General features: G+C 46.9%; 1 protein-coding gene across 8 annotated transcripts in view; it reads left to right on the top strand.

Moving 5' to 3' along the window:
• PIGG (phosphatidylinositol glycan anchor biosynthesis class G) overlaps positions 1–16,833 on the top strand; it is a 45,790-nt gene that overhangs the window by 16,953 nt on the left and 12,004 nt on the right. For 6 of the 8 annotated variants that reach the window (XM_059167929.1, XM_059167921.1, XM_059167904.1 and 3 more), the window contains exons 6-10: positions 5,460–5,672; positions 9,544–9,761; positions 10,123–10,404; positions 12,031–12,488; positions 16,165–16,356. In XM_059167929.1, coding sequence (XP_059023912.1) covers positions 5,460–5,672; positions 9,544–9,761; positions 10,123–10,404; positions 12,031–12,488; positions 16,165–16,356 — 1,363 coding nt within the window. Of the gene's footprint in view, positions 1–5,459; positions 5,673–9,543; positions 9,762–10,122; positions 10,405–12,030; positions 12,489–16,164; positions 16,357–16,833 lie in introns of those variants that run through there. The other 2 variants (XM_059167937.1, XM_059167964.1) reach the window with 2 other exon arrangements.

Genomic DNA, 16,833 nt, shown 5'->3' with positions numbered 1-16,833 from the left:
TTAGTTGATAAATATATGGGTTGTTTCCACTTTTCAGCTGTTACAGATAATGTTGCTATGAACATTTGGGAAGTTTTTTGTGTGGATAGATGTTTTCTTTCTTTTTTTTTTTTAATATTTATCATTTATTTATTTGTGAGAGCGAGAGCGAGACAGTGTGTGCAAGCAAGGGGAGGGGCACAGAGAGTGGGAGACAAGCAGACTCCACAGTGAGCGGGGAGCCCAAAGCAAGGCTTGATCCCCAGACCCTGACATCATGACGTGAGCTGAAATCAAGAGTTGGACACTTAACTGTCTGACCCATGCAGGCGCCGTTGGACAGATATTTTCATGAGGTATTGTGCCTTTATTTTTAAAAGATAGTTTTGCTGGGTAGAACATTCTGAGCCGACCATTTCTCTCTCTTTCAGGACTTCAGGTGCGCTGTCCCACTGCCTTGTGGCCTACATGGCTTCTGATGGGACTTCCTCTCAGTCTGCCTGGGCTTCCCTTGTCTTGTCTGTCAGCATTTTCATTATAATATGTCTTTGTGTTTTGTGTTTATCCAACTGGGAGGTCATTGAGCCTCTTGGATATGTAGATTAATGGTTTTCGTCAAATTTGGGAAAGTTTCTGTTTTTCAGATTGTATACTTTTTATCACTCTGCCTTTAAATTTGGTGATTCTTCTGCCAGTTCAGTGCAACTATAGTGAGTGAGTTTTTCATTTCAGTTATTATATTTCTCATCTTCATGGTTTCCATTGATTCTTTTCTTTATAATTTCTATCTCCTTGTTGATAATCTCAACTTGATGACACATTGTCATCAGACCTTCCTTTACTTGTCTATGCATGGTTTCCTGGAGCTCTTTGAACGTGTTTGCCATGGTTCCTTGGAAGTCCATCTATTACCTCTAATGTCTGGGTCCTTTACTGAAAGGTTCTCTTGTTTTTTCTTCTGTTTGAGTCATTGTTTCCTGTTTCTTTGCTTAATTCTTAATAGTTTTCGGTGTGAAAACTGACCATTTCAAATCATATGTTGCAGCAACTCTGGATGCTGACCCACCCCCAACCCACCCCACAGCTGTCGTCATTGTTGTTCCCTTGTTTGCCAAGCAGCATGGCTAGGCCACTCCAGTGGCTCCCTCTCTCTCCCGCAGTGTGGAGTCAGCTGTGGCTCCCAGGCTGGTACAGCCACCCTGGGGTGCCAGCAGTCTCGCTGACACCCTGTGCCTCTCTCTATCACTGTGACAGCTGTGCCAGGCTATTGCCTCTATTGCTGTCACACCCAGCTTCAGGCTGCACTCATTGCCAGCTGACTGCCTTATTTTTGACAATTTATAATAAATGTGCTGCATAATCTGATCCCGTGTTTGAGCCCCTTTGCAGGGTCATTTTCGAGGCCATTCTGTGAGGTGGTTCTGACCCTTCTCTCCTGGCCCTCTCTGTGAGAGCCCAGCTAGTTTGTGGTTTTAGCTTGTGGCTGTCATGAAACTACCAGCCTCCACTTACCTGCACACCTCCAAAATCTCCATTGTTTTCAAGAGCATTCCTAGGCTTGAATTCACTATCTTCTGTTTCAGACAAAGTCAGTTCTTTTGTGGGGAGCTTTGCTCTGTTCTGTGGCCTGCCACAGGAAAAGCCTGTGGTCTTTTCCACTAGCCTCTTCTGGGGGCAGCCTCTACCCTGGAAACAAACTGGGGCAGAAGAAGAGAGAACCCAGACACTCAGCTGGGATTGAGCCTCTACACCACACAGCTGAGGAGGATGGGTGATGCTGGCAGCGTGTTCTCCCCGGAAGAGCTCAGAGCCCTCACGGGGACCCAGTGGGGAGGGGGCCCCGTGTTCTTTGCTGCACCCTCTCAGCACGGAGTCTGTCCCACGGAGCTATGGGAGGAGGGAGGAAGTCATGGTTCCTCCGGTGCCTCACACTGCTCTGTTCTTACCAAGCTTTAGGAGATTTTCTGGAACAAAGATTTCTTTATTTACTGTATGCCCAGATGGGTATATCATGGTGGTGGTGGTGCTTTTTATAATTTTTACCAGTTGCGCTTTTTTCCTGGCAAGCCAATCCACAGAGCTCCTCAAGCCACCATTCCTGATAGGTCTTTAAAGGCTTATTTTTATCCTACAGGTTTATGTCAATTTTTGTTGCTTATTCTAATAAAAATTAATCTTAAGATGTTTGTTATTCTGAAAAATAAGCAGTTTTGAATTGTGTACCATGTGATTTCAGGTGCCCCAGCCTGCTACTGTCCACCCCCGAGCTCTGGCCTCATGCCTCTGTTCCACCTTCACACAGGGCAGAGCTAAGATATTTTATGGTCCTCTTCCTGCTCACAGGATGTGAGCTCCGTGAAGGGAGGGACTTGGCTTTTTCTTTTATATTCTAGCCCTCAAGCCCAGAATCGTGGCATGTACTGTCTGTGTCCTCAGTATTTGTTGATGGAAGGTGTGAAAGGTGGCTGAGCTGTACAGAGCACATTGCAGGGGTCAGTGGAGAGGAGACAGGTGGGAGAAGGGCTGGGTGCTGAATGGGGATAATGGTTTTCTGAAATGCTTTCCTTCTTCTACAGGATAAAACCCACTGTGTAATGTGGCCTCCCTTGTAGTAGTATTACAGAATTACCATTCTCAAAATACTGCTGGTAAGAGCTAGTCATACTAATCAGTAGAGCAAAGTCAGGAGGCCAAAAATAGACCCCGGTAGATTTGGGCATTTGGTGACGAAAGGTGGCATTTCCCATTAATAGAGAAAAGACATCTGGAAGTGATGTCAGGACCTTCTGGGAAAAAATCATGCTGAGAATCTACCTTTTCTCTGAACCTGTATAACTCACAGATCAAAACATTTAAGTGTTTCTTAAAGACTCCTTATTATGTAAATTTTCAGATATACAAAAGTATTCAAAACAGTGTAATAAAGTGCACCACCCAGCCAATGTTTTTTTTTTTTTTCTTTTTTTTAAGATTTTTATTTATTTATTTGAAAGAGAGACAAAGTGTGAGAGAGAGCGTGGAATCTGGGATCATGACCTGAGCCAAAGACAGCCGCTCAACTGACTGAGCCCCCCAGGCGCCCGTTATGCCCATTCTTTTTTTTTTTTTTTTTTTAATATTTTATTTATTTATTTGACAGAGAGAGATCGCAAGTGGGCAGAGAGGCAGACAGAGAGGGGGAGGCAGGCTCCCTGCTGAACAGAGCCCAATGCAGGGCTCAATCCCAGGACCCTGAGATCATGATCTGAGCCGAAGGCAGAGGCTTTAACCCACTGAGCCACCCAGATGCCCCCTGTTATGCCCATTCTTATATCTTATGTCCTCTAGCTTTTTTTCCTCTTCTGTTTTATTTGGAAGCAAGTCTCTAGAAGTTATGTCCCTTTTTTACTTTCTTATTCTTACTTTCTGGAGTAGCACATTTGAAATATGGTATTCATTCCTTTATTCATCAGTGGTGGTCAGTGTTCAGATTTCCAAAGTCTGTCTCCCTCATTAGTTGTTTGAGTTAAGATCCAATAAGATCCATGCGTTTAGATTAGCTGATATGTCTTCTTATGTGTCCTCCGTCTGTAGGGCCCCACTCCATCCTCTTCTATTTCGCCACAGTTTATTTGTTGAAGAAACCTGCTTATTTGCCCTGGGGAGTCTTCCTCTGCACTGTCTGCTGACCTACCCTCTGTTCCTCTGTGAATCCTCTCTGATCAGGAGGCAGATTCAGATCCCATTGGTTTGGTTGGTTTTCTTAAGGCTGTTTCCAGCAGGATGCACACAGTGTCTGACTGTTTGATGAAGCCAATAGCCATTGATGACCAACTAATAATTCACTGGAGGTTGCAAATAGTGATATTTTAATTACCTAATTCTGTTTTTCATTAACTAGCCAGAACAATTCTGTAAGGAGAATCTTCCCTAATTTACTTTTTGTTACCTAACTACCATTTTTTAACATGAGATAGGAGTAAAGATGAATTATTCTTCCCACTTAATTTCCAGTTCCAGATCAGTGAATTAGTTCACTGTGAGTTCGCTAGCATGCTTCAGCTATAACCAACTAGTGTTTTGTGTTGCTGGTGTTCAGTAGCATTGTGAATTCATGTATTTAAGCATAGTTTGTTTCAATTCACCATAAAAATTACCCTTATTAATATTCAGATTGTCCCATCTTTGGCCAGTAGGAGCCTCTGATTCAGATTAGCTCTTGAGTCCTTCTAACCTGAAAGTCCCAAACACCTTAGTTTCTCTGAGGGCTCTGTCGCTGCCTCGTCTAAAAAGTTGTATCAGCTTCTCGTGCACAGATCCTTGCCTAAACCTGGAATCAGCTGCTTTTCCCAGATTCCTTGGTCCCTTTCAGTGCAAAGGGATCTTTGAGGGCCACCGTCTCAGAACTAGCAGTACTTGTGGATACTTGTGTAGTTATCATTTCTGGACAAAGCAAGGAAATCTTTTTAAGATAAAATAGGTCTTGAGTTTGTACTGATACTTGCAATCCACATTCACTACTGTAAAATGAAATTCATGGATCTTACATCTGTTCTCTCTGCCTCCCAAGCTTAGAATACTGGTTGTCACCAGCCTTGGATATGAGTGTCACATAATGACCTACAATAGTCCCAGAATAACACCAGCACCACCACCTTTATCCGTGTCAAAAGCAGTTTAAGGTGGGCTTTCTGTTTTGGGTTTTGTTTTATTTCAAATCAGTGCACTTAGTATAAGAAAATACTAGAAGAAAACAAATGATAATTCTGGAGTAGAAGGTTCTTTCTAAACATAACCCAGAAGCCGTCAGTGGAGGGTTGGTCAAGAAAAGGTTAATATACTTGACCAAATTAAAAAGAAAAAAAAAATTCTATACAACCAAAAAGTACCATAATCAATACATTGTCCTGGCATGGTTAGGCTGGGTGTTCCCTTTGCAAATGAGAACAGTCTGACAAAGTTGCGTTCTTGTCCAAGGCATGAGCTAGATGGTGGCAAAGCAGGAGTGTGAGCCCAGTGTCCTGCTGTGGAACCCATTCTCCTTGGGAGGGGCAGTAGGACGGCCAACCATTGCTAGGACTTGAAGTCCTTCAGTTGCTTGGGCCATCAGTAGGCAGATGTCTTGTTTGTTGGAGTTGGTTATAGGACTTGGCCCAGCTGAATCCAGCCTCATTCTACTCTCCCCAGTTAGAGGTACCTTCTACTGCCCAGGAGCTGCTGAGATGCCTGTGTCCGGTTCTCAGCACTGTGTAGACCTCTCTGAACCCACGGGGTAGGGACCGCCAGAGATCCCACCGGCACCCTGGTTCAGGGAAGGCCCCATGCCCACACAGAATGAATGTTTGGTAAATTTGTTGACATAAACGCCAGTGAGGTGATTTCTGAATGAATATTCATGGAATGCTTTGAAGAGATAGGTAATTGGTTATAGCAGGTTGATGGAAGGACCACCATTGTACACACTTGAGAGCCTGTTGCTTAAAACACTTTCCTTTCTCTAGGTGACATCAGACGTCCAAAGCATGTTCAACAGACTGACTTGGCTGCAACCCTTGCAATAGGGCTTGGTCTGCCTATCCCAGGGAACAGTGTTGGCAGCCTGCTGTTCCCCACCGTGGAAGGGAGACCCGTGAGAGAACAGCTGAGGTTTTTACATTTAAATGCAGTGCAGCTCAGCAAATTACTGCAAGAGAATGTGCCATCCTACACAAAAGGTAACTCCGTTAATGACAATGTTTCCACTGCGCCTGGTGTTGTCCTGTTTGTTCGTGGTGTGCACGACTGTGCTTCTGTTTTGTTACAACCATGATGGTCACCATTAGCAGCACCGACAGATACAGTTATCTACATCAAGCTCTTTCATAAATGTACTCATTCAACAAATATGGACTTTTTTAATAAGCTCCTGATTGGCTGAGGACTGTTAAAAGCTCCTGAAACACCAAGGCTCTGCCCTCATGGAGCTTACCTTACAGAGATGGAGAAGGAGCAGCAGCTGTCAGATGGTGATGAGTACCTCAGAAAAAGGGTGTACTGGGGAAAGGATGGGGGACGCAGGTAGGTGAGGGATGTCGGGGCAGAGGCCCGGCCTTTGAGATGCAGAAGGAACGTGTGGCAGATGCAGGATCCTACAGAGGAGATGTGTCTGCACCTTCAAAGGATGACCAGGGGACAGAGTGGCTGGAACAGGGTGAACTAGAGCAAGGCAGAAGGAGACAAGGTCAGAGGGATATGGAGGCCGTTCAGGCCTTGGAAGGGCTCTTAATTCCATCATGAGCTGGGGGGGATCTCGTGCAGAGTCTGAGGTCTTCGAGTTGCAGTTTCAGAGGCCATCTCAGGTACCTATGTGGAAGGTTCTGCCTTGTGTTGTAGGAGAGTCTGAAGGCTGCTGCATGTCCCAATGAGAGGTGAGATGAGGGCCCAGGCAGTGGCGGTGCTGTGTCCAGGACAGACGATGGCATTCCAGATATATTTTGAAGCTGGTACAGGCAGGACTTACTGATGGTGAACCAGAGGCATAAGGAGCAAGCTGCCGTGTTCAGCAGAACAGTAGAAGAATGGGATGACCATTACTGAAGTGGGAAGTAGGGTGCTTGCAGGATGAGGGGATTAGTGTTGAGGAAGCCAAGTAAGGAAAGAATTTTAGGAAGGGAGGAGTGAGCACCCAAGTTGAATCCTGTTCAAGGTAAGATAAAATGAGGAACTGAGACTTGACCATTCACCTGGCAGGTGAGGTTACCAGCGACTTCGTCAGGACACACAGAGTGCTGGGAGAAGGCGGAACTGGAGTCGGGGCAGGGAAGGAGGTGGGGTGTGGAGATGGCTGTATTATGAGGTGAACAGAGACCAACAAAGGATATGTTTATATTTTTAAGCCAGGAGAAACTAAGGGGTAGGAATGATCCAGAACAAGAGAGCGTATCTCCCCCAAGACCATCTTTTCAAACAATTTATCTGACCGTCAAGTTGCATCAATGACCGCATGTTTGGTGCAGGGACTGGGGCTGGTTTGGGAATCTGGAAACAGTCGACTCCTGGTCTGAGGTGCATTTAACATGTTGTTGGCAGCTTTTCCTACTTGAGAAAGGGAGTACTAGTTAGTAGAGTGAATGCCTGAGTTGTAGGCTGGCCCTGACTTGCCTGTGGAAGATCAACAAGGACTAATGGGGCGCTGAGTATCCTGAATGGTGGGAGAGCTTAGGGGGCCAGCCCCTTGTCCATGAGGTGGCCCCAGTGAACAACTGTGTGAAAAGTGAGGCCAGCCCAGGTGCATATTTCAGTCCAGAGGAGAGTCAATATTTGTTTTCAAAAGTAACTTTTGAGTTTAGTAGCTTTTGAAAATTTGCTGTTGGTAATATGTGTCCTTTTTCCTCTACTAACATCTAATAAAGCACCAAACAAAAGGGACGCCTGAGGGGCTCAGTCGGGTAAGCGTCTGCCTTCGGTTCGGGTCATGATGTCAGGACCCTGGAATCGAGTCCTGGGTTAGGCTCCCTGCTTGGTGTGGAACCTGCTTCTCCCTCTCCCTCTGCCCCTCCCACTGCTTATGCTTTCTCTCTCCTCTCTCTCTGTCAGGTAAATAAATAAAATCTTTAAAAAAGTAAAAAACAAAACAAAGCCACAGTGAGGGTTGTTTGCTTATTTCAGGAGGAGCAAGTAGGGAAGATTAAGCAGTGGGTGTGGCCAGAAAGAAGCCCATGAGTTGAGCATAGGCCAATCCCTGGCATAAGAAAGCATTCAAGGGGCCTTAGGCTCCTAGGATGCCCCTTATCTATACCATCAGTGATCCTGTTTCCTGAGACAAAACTAAGTATGTGTTTGACACTAATCGATTTCAAGGCCTCCGCTAATATCCAGCCCAATCTGATACAACTCTCCCATCACTCCACTGACTTTCATTCCAGTGGGACCAACTTTTCTCACCTCAGGATCTTTGCATGTGCTACTCACATAGACTGGATGCTCTTCCTAGTTGTCACCTGGTGGATTCCTGGGCCAGCTTCCACTTCAGCTTCAGTGTCGTACCTTCTTATCCCCCACCCTCCACCCTAGATTTCAGTCCATTTCTTCAGTGTTACCAAAAGTCTCCCACATTCCCCTACTTAAACCTCCATAGCATTTTTCACAATTTGTACTACATGCACATGTGAGAACCCAGCTAGATCACAGACCCAAGCAGGCAGGAACTACACGTTTGCACGTACCATGTCGTCAGTGCTCAGTAAATACTTGTCTGGATACATACACAGGTTTCCACTTCTCTGTGATTCTAGGTGATTGGGTATAGACACAGGTATCCCCATGTCTGTGTGACTTCAGGGTGGTGGGGTATAACAATAAAGGTTTCCATCCTAGATCCAGACTAATGGCGTTTAGATCCCAGCTATCACCTGCCAGCCCACGAGCTGGTGTCTGTGTGCCTCTTCTCTGGAGTGGGCTTGGTCATCGTGCAGGGCTGTCACACTGGTCACCAGCTGGTCACCAGCGCTTTGTCACCCAGTATCCACAGCAGTGGCAGGACTTCCAGCATTTGGGCTGTGCTCAGGGTTATATAGCAACCCTAACCCTAATCCTGAAGGACAGGGCCTAGACCACCTTAGAATAGCTCTGCTGGAGGTTGGAAGAGCACAGTAAACACCAGGGAGTCTCTGAAAGGCAGTTCTTGCTTTGCAGACTAGTTGAGTCACCAGTAAGTCTGGTCCAGCTCCAGAGGGAAGCAGCTTCCTGATGCTGAGCTGCCTGCCAGTGCCGTTCCAGAGTGGGAGCCGGTGGCGTTTGGGGCTGGGCTTCAATCCAGGTGCTGTTCTGCCAGCCCTAGCTGTGTGTTGGGATGTATCTTCTAGCTCAGCATCATGGCAGGAGGGGTCGGGATGTGTGAAGAAGGGAAACAGGTTAGAGATGGATGCAGTCAATCCACAGTGGGAAGTGGATGTGGTGGAAGAGGCCACTGCCTGCATGATCCTCACAGTGTGTAAGCGTCAGAAAGATTTGTAACACCAACGGCATGGTAATGTAATGCCTTTCTGGGCTGTTTTTGGTTTTGTTTTTTAAAGATTTTATTTATTTGTCAGAGAGGGAGAGAGAGCATGCACTAGCAGGGGGAGTCTCAGAGGGAGAAGCAGACCTCCCACTGAGCAGGGAGCCCGATGGGGAGCTCCATCCCAGGACCCTGGGATCATGACCTGAGCTGGAGGCAGAGGCTTAACCCACTGAGCCACCTGGTTCCCCTGGGTGTTTCTGTATTGCACATTAAAGAAGAAGAAAAACTTGGAGAGAGACTGAGAGAGAAGGAGGAGGCAAGGCCAGGGGTGGGAGGGAGAGAATGGGCAGCAGAGCAGAGGGCACGCACATCTATCCATGTTGTGTGCTGCGTTGTGCCTCGGGCCATGGCAGGCTGGCAGGTGGGCAGGATGTCCCAGGACTCATGAGCATCATCGGCTGTTTTACTGAGGCACTGGAGACCACTCCCCAAGGTACCAGGCTTTATGCTCATACCACGTGCTGCGAATAACTGAATATGTTGAAGTGATAAATGTGTGTGACTCTCTGTGATTTCTGCATGTAACCCTGTCCTCTTCTTGTTAGAGCCTGGATTTGAGCAGTTTAAAATGTCAGAGAGGTTGCATGGGAACTGGATCAGACTGTACTTGGAGGAAAATAACTCAGAAGTCCTTTTCAACCTGGGAGCCAAGGTTCGCAGGCAGTACTTGGAGGCCCTGAGGACCCTGAGCCTGTCCCTAAGCAGACAAGTGGCCCAGTACGACATCTACTCGATGCTGGTGGGGACTGTCATGGTTCTGGAGGTACGGGTGCTGTGTGCAGTTATGGCTCAGCTGTTAGACTGATTTCATACCTCAGCCAGAAAATTGTAGTTTAAAGCATATAAAATACTATTTTTTTCTGAAAAGGGGATAATTCCAGTTTCCGTGTTTGAAGTCTCTCATTGTGTGTCCTCATGCCCGAGGTATCCTCAGGTGTCAGGCGGCTGTGCTCCACATGGCTGCATGCATACGTTCTTGGCAGGTCATCAGAAATCGTGTTTATTGGGCTTTCTTCTGTTTCCAGCATTCGAACAGCTGGCATAAGGTCAGGAGATAGACTTTTTCTGAACAGTTCTCTCCAAGCCCAGCAGTCATGGACACAACTGTTTTTTTCCCATTCCAGGTTCTAGTGCTGCTCCTACTCAGCATGCCACAGGCTCTGAGCAACAAGGCTGAACTGGAGGTCCCTCTATGGTCGCCTGTGTTTTCTCTGCTGTTTTATTTGGTGTTCCTGGTTCTTTCTGCTCTTCACGTCATTGTGTGCACCTCGGCCGAGAGTTCGTGCTATTTCTGTGGCCTCTCGTGGCTGACGGCAGGTGGAGTGATGGCACTGATTTCTGCACTGCTCTGTGCCGTCGTGTCTGCTCTTGCCAAGGTGTTTGCTGATGGGAGACTCCTGAGGAAGGTAAGACTCATTTTTCCATGTAGGACACTTGCCATTGTCTCTTACTTTGCTGTTCTTTGTCAGACGCTGGTAAACCCCAGGTCTGTATATCAGGCCGAGTCAAGGAGCCAAGGAGAGGAGCCCATACTTCAGAGGGGCCAACATGTGAGCATCCTGACTTCTGACACTCAGATCTGTGTTGTCAGGTCACATGCCCCTTTCCTTTATGGGAAAGACAGGGTCCCCGTGAGTGTAAACATGGCAAGCACTGCATAGAGCTGTTGGTCACACATGAATAGGCAGTTTTCTGATAGGGCAGTGTGTGAATCAGACATTTCTCTGCCAGTGTTTGAACTGCAGCCAAGGGAAGAACACTTTTTTTTTTTTTTTTTTTTTTAAAGATTTATTTATTTATTTATTTGACAGAGAGAAATCACAAGTAGGCAGAGAGGCAGGCAGAGAGGCAGGCAGAGAGAGAGAGAGGAGGAAGCAGGCTCCCTGCTGAGCAGAGAGCCCGATGCGGGACTCGATCCCAGGACCCTGAGATCATGACCTGAGCCGAAGGCAGCGGCCTAACCACTGAGCCACCCAGGCGCCCGGGAAGAACACTTTAGAGAGAAAAGAGTCAACTTGTTAGACCTTCCAGGAAGGTAAGCAGGAGGCTGGGACCCTGTCCTCATCCTGCCCTCCTTGGGAGTCCATCCTGCCTTTTCTTTTCAAGACTGACATTTTCTTTGAGATTTCTTAGAATCTTTGGCCTCTGACACCTTTATTCATGGTTGTGCTGGCAGGCCAGTGAAGCAGAGGGGGACAGCCACAGTTGCTCCATAGTACCTGGAGCCCAAGGAACTCAGGGAAGTGATTCCAGCTCCTCCTTACCACCCCCAACCCCTGCCCAGTGCAGCTGCCTCATCTCGAAGCCATCTAATACCCTTCCCTGCGTGCATGTGTCCAAGGAGCTCATAGGTTGTTGTTCATAGTGCATTTTTATTTCCCATCAGAGCATAGGTTTCCCTAAAGCCATTTGATTCCCCGGGACCTAAATAAATTCATGGCATCTCTCCTTTCTTACACAAGCTGTACATGATAGATAGAGTAAATATTAAGTAGTTATCAACTGATAGCATTAAATTCTCATCTTTAATTGTAAATGCTTTCAGTTAGTGTATTTAAAGGGTAGTGCTAGGATGCCAACTTTGTTGTTTCAATAGAATTGACCATTTTAATGAAAACTTGTCTGGATTTCTGGAAAATACATAGTGAAATTAGATGTCTGCTTTGGTAGAATATATCCTGGGAATGCTTTGGTTTGAAATAGCAGGAGCTGACTTTGGACCACCCCTGAAGACCTCAGGCTCCCAGGGAGAGGGTGAGGGTTCCAGGAGGGCTGGTAGGTGAGCTCTCTGAGCTGCAGCACTGCCCAGATGGTATGGGTCACTCAGCTTAGGACTTGGAGTCCAGGGTGACAACTGGCTGTACCTCAGGAGAGTAGGCAGTCCCATCAGAGCAGAAGATGGGTGTGGGGCATGAGGGGCAGCAGGTACCTGTCATAGCAGGTGATGCTCTGTGAGCAAGAACTTTTACATGCACATGGGATTTGTGTCATTTTTATATTTTTCCCTCACGAAATGCATTTTCCTTTTATAGAATCCAGCTCATCCAAAGGCACGATGGTCGGAGTTAGATGTCCTTATCTTACTGGGGACCCTGGGCCACGTGCTGAGTCTGGGTGCGAGCAGCTTCATTGAGGAGGAGCATCAGACCTGGTATTTCCTCGTCAACACCCTGTGTCTGGCTCTGTGTCACGAGCTCTACAAAAACTGCTTTCTGAGTGATGACTGTGAGCCCCAGCCGTGCTCACACGTGGAGCAGGGACTCGTCAGCAGTGAGCCAGCATTATGGGACAGGAACATCCACTGTAACGTGTCCAAGCCCCACAGAGTATCTAAGAGCCCTACTTCCCTTGACACGCTCAGAGGCTACGAGAAGTGGATGGTGTTAGCAAGCCCATGGGTGATACTTACCTGCTGTCGTCTGCTGCGGTCACTCAACCAGACGGGTGTGCAGTGGGCCCACCGGCCTGACCTGGGGCATTGGCTCACCAGGTGAGAGCAGGAGCCATGGCCTTAGCAGACCTTTTATGGTTGTCTGGCCACACACAGAGTCTTTTTCAAAATGTAGGCCTGTTTTTTGTATTCAAAACAGAAGTGGTATTTGAGATCTGAGGAAATGGGGAAAAAAGACCGTAAGCCATGAATTAATGTTGAAAGATGGATTTGTTTTTTTTTTAATTGCTGAATCACTGTATTTGTTTATGTTTGAAAACCTTCGAGTTTTAAAATGACAACTGCAGCAAGCATGCAGTTTGGTCACTTGCTGCCACCTCCCTGACAAGGTAGGGCTGGGGCCAGGGTCATGCTCCCTCCGGCCACCCACTCCTCTCTCCACCCTAAAGCCAGTGGCTGGACAGCCTCATCCAAAGTATAACAGAGGGGGAGCACCAAAGTAAAGAGAGGGAACTGGGGCAGAAAAGGTCAAGATTTGGCTGTATTGGGGTGTCTGGGTGGCACAGTCAGTTAAGTGTCTGCCTCTAGATTTCAGCTCAGATCATGGTCTCGTATCTGGCTCCACACTTAGCATGGAGTCTGCTTTGATATTCTCTCTCCCTCTGCTTCTGCCTCTACCCTTACCCCTGTGCATTCTCTCTCCCCCCTACCAAAAAAAAAATATATATATATATGTGCTATATTGTGTGTATATATATATTTTTATTTTTAGGATTTCTTATTTATTTATTTGACAGAGAGAGAGAATACACACAGGCAGGGGGAGTGGCAGAGTGGAGCCCAATGTGGGGCTTGATCCCAGGACCCCAGGATCATGACCTGAGCCAAAGACAAACACTTAACTGGCTGAGCCAACCAGGCACCCCAGTATTATACCTCTTAATTGTCAGTGAAAACTTAGAAACTAAAGTAGAAGGAAGAGAACAGAATGGACATTTGTTTCCTGTTGCTGTGAAGAACTTGGATGAAAATCACCAGCAGGAGGGGTGCTGGGGACAGTGCCAGACATGTTCCTAAAGAAGGGAATGCCAACGGAAAGAGAAAGGACATGCTCATCCTCCTGGGGATCGGGAAGCTTCAGGTCAAACAACAAGGCATGATTTTACTCAGTCAGGTAGACACACAGAAGGAAGTAATAGAACCCAGTCCAGGTATGGAGCAGAAGACCCCTGACCACATGCTGCCATGGTCCTTTGGAAAGATACCTGGAATTACCCATCAAAAGCTATAAAAATCATTCCTCTGGCCAAATAATTCTGGTGGGAAATTTTTCCCAGGTGTTAGTAACTCTGTTAGCAAACCCCTGGCAACCACCGGAGTCACAGGCAGCTTTTTCCGGGTGCCTGCCATGTGCCTGCTCATTTCATTTTCACAGCAAACCTGCACAGAGCTCACTGGCCTGTCCTACCTCAGGAGAGGAAGCAGAAGGAAGCTAAGGCACGTGCCCAAGCATGTGATTTTGGCAGCCCAGTGGCCTCACTTCTTATTTTTTCTGGAGAGTTGAAGCAGTGCGGGAGAATGTCCTGATTGCCAGCCCAGATGCCTTGCCCCCCACTCCTCAGTCTGGACCCTCCTCCAGCAGACAGGGTATGGCCTCTTCCTATCAGGATGCTCACCTCCTGAATCACCAGTCTTCCCTGTGCTGCTGAATTCTTCCTGTCTTTGAAGAGGCGGCTGTGCGGTCCTGTTTCTCCTTCATAGCAGAGCTTCTGGGGAGGCGTATAAACTCACCTTCCTTATTGCTGTTTTTAGTTGTTATAATTAACAGTCCAGGAGAGTGCACAAAACACGTTTTATTTTATTTTTTTCTCTACAAGACTTCATTCTTTTTTTATTTTTAATTTCTTTGCAGCTTAACAGTATTCATTGTTTTTGCACCACACCCAGTGCTCCATGCAATCCGTGCCTTCCCTAATACCCACCACCTTGTTCCCCCAACCTCCCACCCCCCTACCCCTTCAAGACCCTCAGGTTGTTTTTCAGAGTCCATAGTCTCTCATGGTTCACCTCCCCTTCCAGTTTCCCTCAACTCCCTTCTCCTCTCCATCTCCCCATGTCCTCCATGTTGTTTTGCTCCACAAATAAGTGAAACTATATGATAATTGACATTCTCTGCTTGACTTATTTCACTCAGCATAATCTCTTCCAGTCCCATCCATGTTACTACAAAAGTTGGGTATTCATCCTTTCTGATGGAGGCACGATACTCCATAGTGTATATGGACCACATCTTCCTTATCCATTCGTCCATTGAAGGGCATCTTGGTTCTTTCCACAGTTTGGCGACAGTGGCCATTGCTGCTATAAACATTGGAATACAGATGGCCCTTCTTTTCACTACATCTGTATCGTTGGGGTAAATACCCAGTAGTGCAATTGAGGGTCATAGGGAAGCTCTATTTTTAATTTCTTGAGGAATCTCCACACTGTTCTCCAAAGTGGCTGCACCAACTTGCATTCCCACCAACAGTGTAAGAGGGTTCCCCTTTCTCCACATCCTCTCCAACACACGTTGTTTCCTGCCTTGCTAATTTTGGCCATTCTAACTGGTGTAAGGTGATATCTCAATGTGGTTTTAAATTGAATCTCCCTGATGGCTAATGACAGTGAACATTTTTTCATGTGTCTGATAGCCATTTGTATGTCTTCATTGGAGAAGTGTCTGTTCATATCTTCTGCCCATTTTTTGATATGATTATCTCACAAAACACATTTTTTTTTAAGATTTTATTTATTTGACAGACAGAGACCACAAGCAGGCAGAGAGAGAGAGGGAAGCAGGTTCCCTGCTGAGCAGAGAGCCCAATGCAGGACTCGATCCCAGGACCCTGAGACCATGACCTGAGCTGAAGGCAGTGGCTTAACCCACTGAGCCACCCAGGCGCCCACAAAACACATTTTAAAGGGCAACAGTAAATGGACACCCAGGTGACCGCCTCCCAGAGCAAGGACAAGGGCAGGGCTAGGCCCCAGCATGACCCCTGTCACCACCTGCTCTCCCTGGCCACAGGGACACTGGCCACATCTTTCCTCTGAGTCTTTCCTGAGTAATTTTTCCACTGATGTTTATTCACTTGGCAAGATAGTCACTCATCCACTTAATTCTGAGCATCTAGGTTTTGTGAGCAAGAACTGTGGTGAGTGACACAGAAGAGAACCCTGCTGTCCAGCGCAGCACTCCACAAGGTAGCAGGATGGTGGCAAGGGCCAGGCAGAGGGGGGGCCCGGCTCTGCCATGACAGCTCCGTGCTCCAAATGGTGACATCCAGCCCCTCTGCAAACTCTCCCCACCTGACAGCGGGCAGACTCTCCAGTGAGTCAGTGTGTGCCAGTGAGTGAGCAAGAGAGGGCCACACTGGCAAGTGCTAGCCTCCCTGCGCAGCATGTGCCCTGGTAAATCCAGTGAGCCCAGAATCTCCTCACCTTTAGGTGGGGAAAGGGGGGCTGCCAGGGGAGCCAGGGGGTGGCATTTTGTACAGGGAAGGCCTGGCAGCAGGGGTTGTTTGTGAATGGAAACAAGTTTGGGGTAGCCATCCTTCATTTGTTGTATTTTAAGAACCTTTGAGTTTAAATCACCAATGATTTTCTTTTCTTTTTTGCTTTTCAGAAAAATCAGCTATTTTTAATACAGTTCTTAGAAAGCCACTCAGCGTAGACCCATGACATCAATGGTTATACTTGTTGGTAATTTGGGGCTCTTCCATTTTCATTTCAGCTCTGATCACAAAGCTGAACTCTCTGTTCTGGCTGCCCTTTCGCTCTTTGTGATTTTCGTGCTAGTTCAGAGGAGGTGCTCCCTGACGTCAAAAGTAGCCATGGCACTTGGCCTGCTGGGCGTCTATTGCTACCGGGCAGCCATTGGAAATGTCCTGTTCCCATGGCAACGAGACAGCAAAGACATTTCAAAGTAAGTGCACTGGCAAATCAATGTCATGTTTTATGTAGTAAAGCCAGCCATGAAGTCTTGAGAACTTTGGAGTGGTTCCTGTGAAGTGTGATCTCAGCAGCTACTAGACCTGACAAGAAGAACCTCAGCGAACAGGTTCTTCTAGCCTCTTTGCTTTGGTAGGAGGGAGACAAGTAATGCACTAAGGTCACTGAGCTTTCCTTTTTAAAAAAGGGATTCTCTTAAAATAGGGAGTTTAAAGGATTTACTTTTGCTCAGTTAAAGACATAGTAACAGGAATTACAAAGAATGGATGCTTGCTAGCAGCTGGGAAACAAAGCACACCAGAAAAATCAGTTTTCTCATAATTTACAGTGAACTCCAGGGGTGGGGAGTGTTCCCCCCATTCTGAGTCATGAAGGCCATTTTTTGTCACAAAGTGGCAGCTTTTCTTTCTTTAATGGTGATTGTGGGATAGAGTGAGCAGAACCACCCTGG

This window comes from Mustela lutreola, chromosome 1 (genome assembly GCF_030435805.1).
Source record: "Mustela lutreola isolate mMusLut2 chromosome 1, mMusLut2.pri, whole genome shotgun sequence".
Lineage (NCBI taxonomy): Eukaryota > Metazoa > Chordata > Mammalia > Carnivora > Mustelidae > Mustela > Mustela lutreola.
This window is presented reverse-complemented; position numbering and strand designations above follow the sequence as displayed.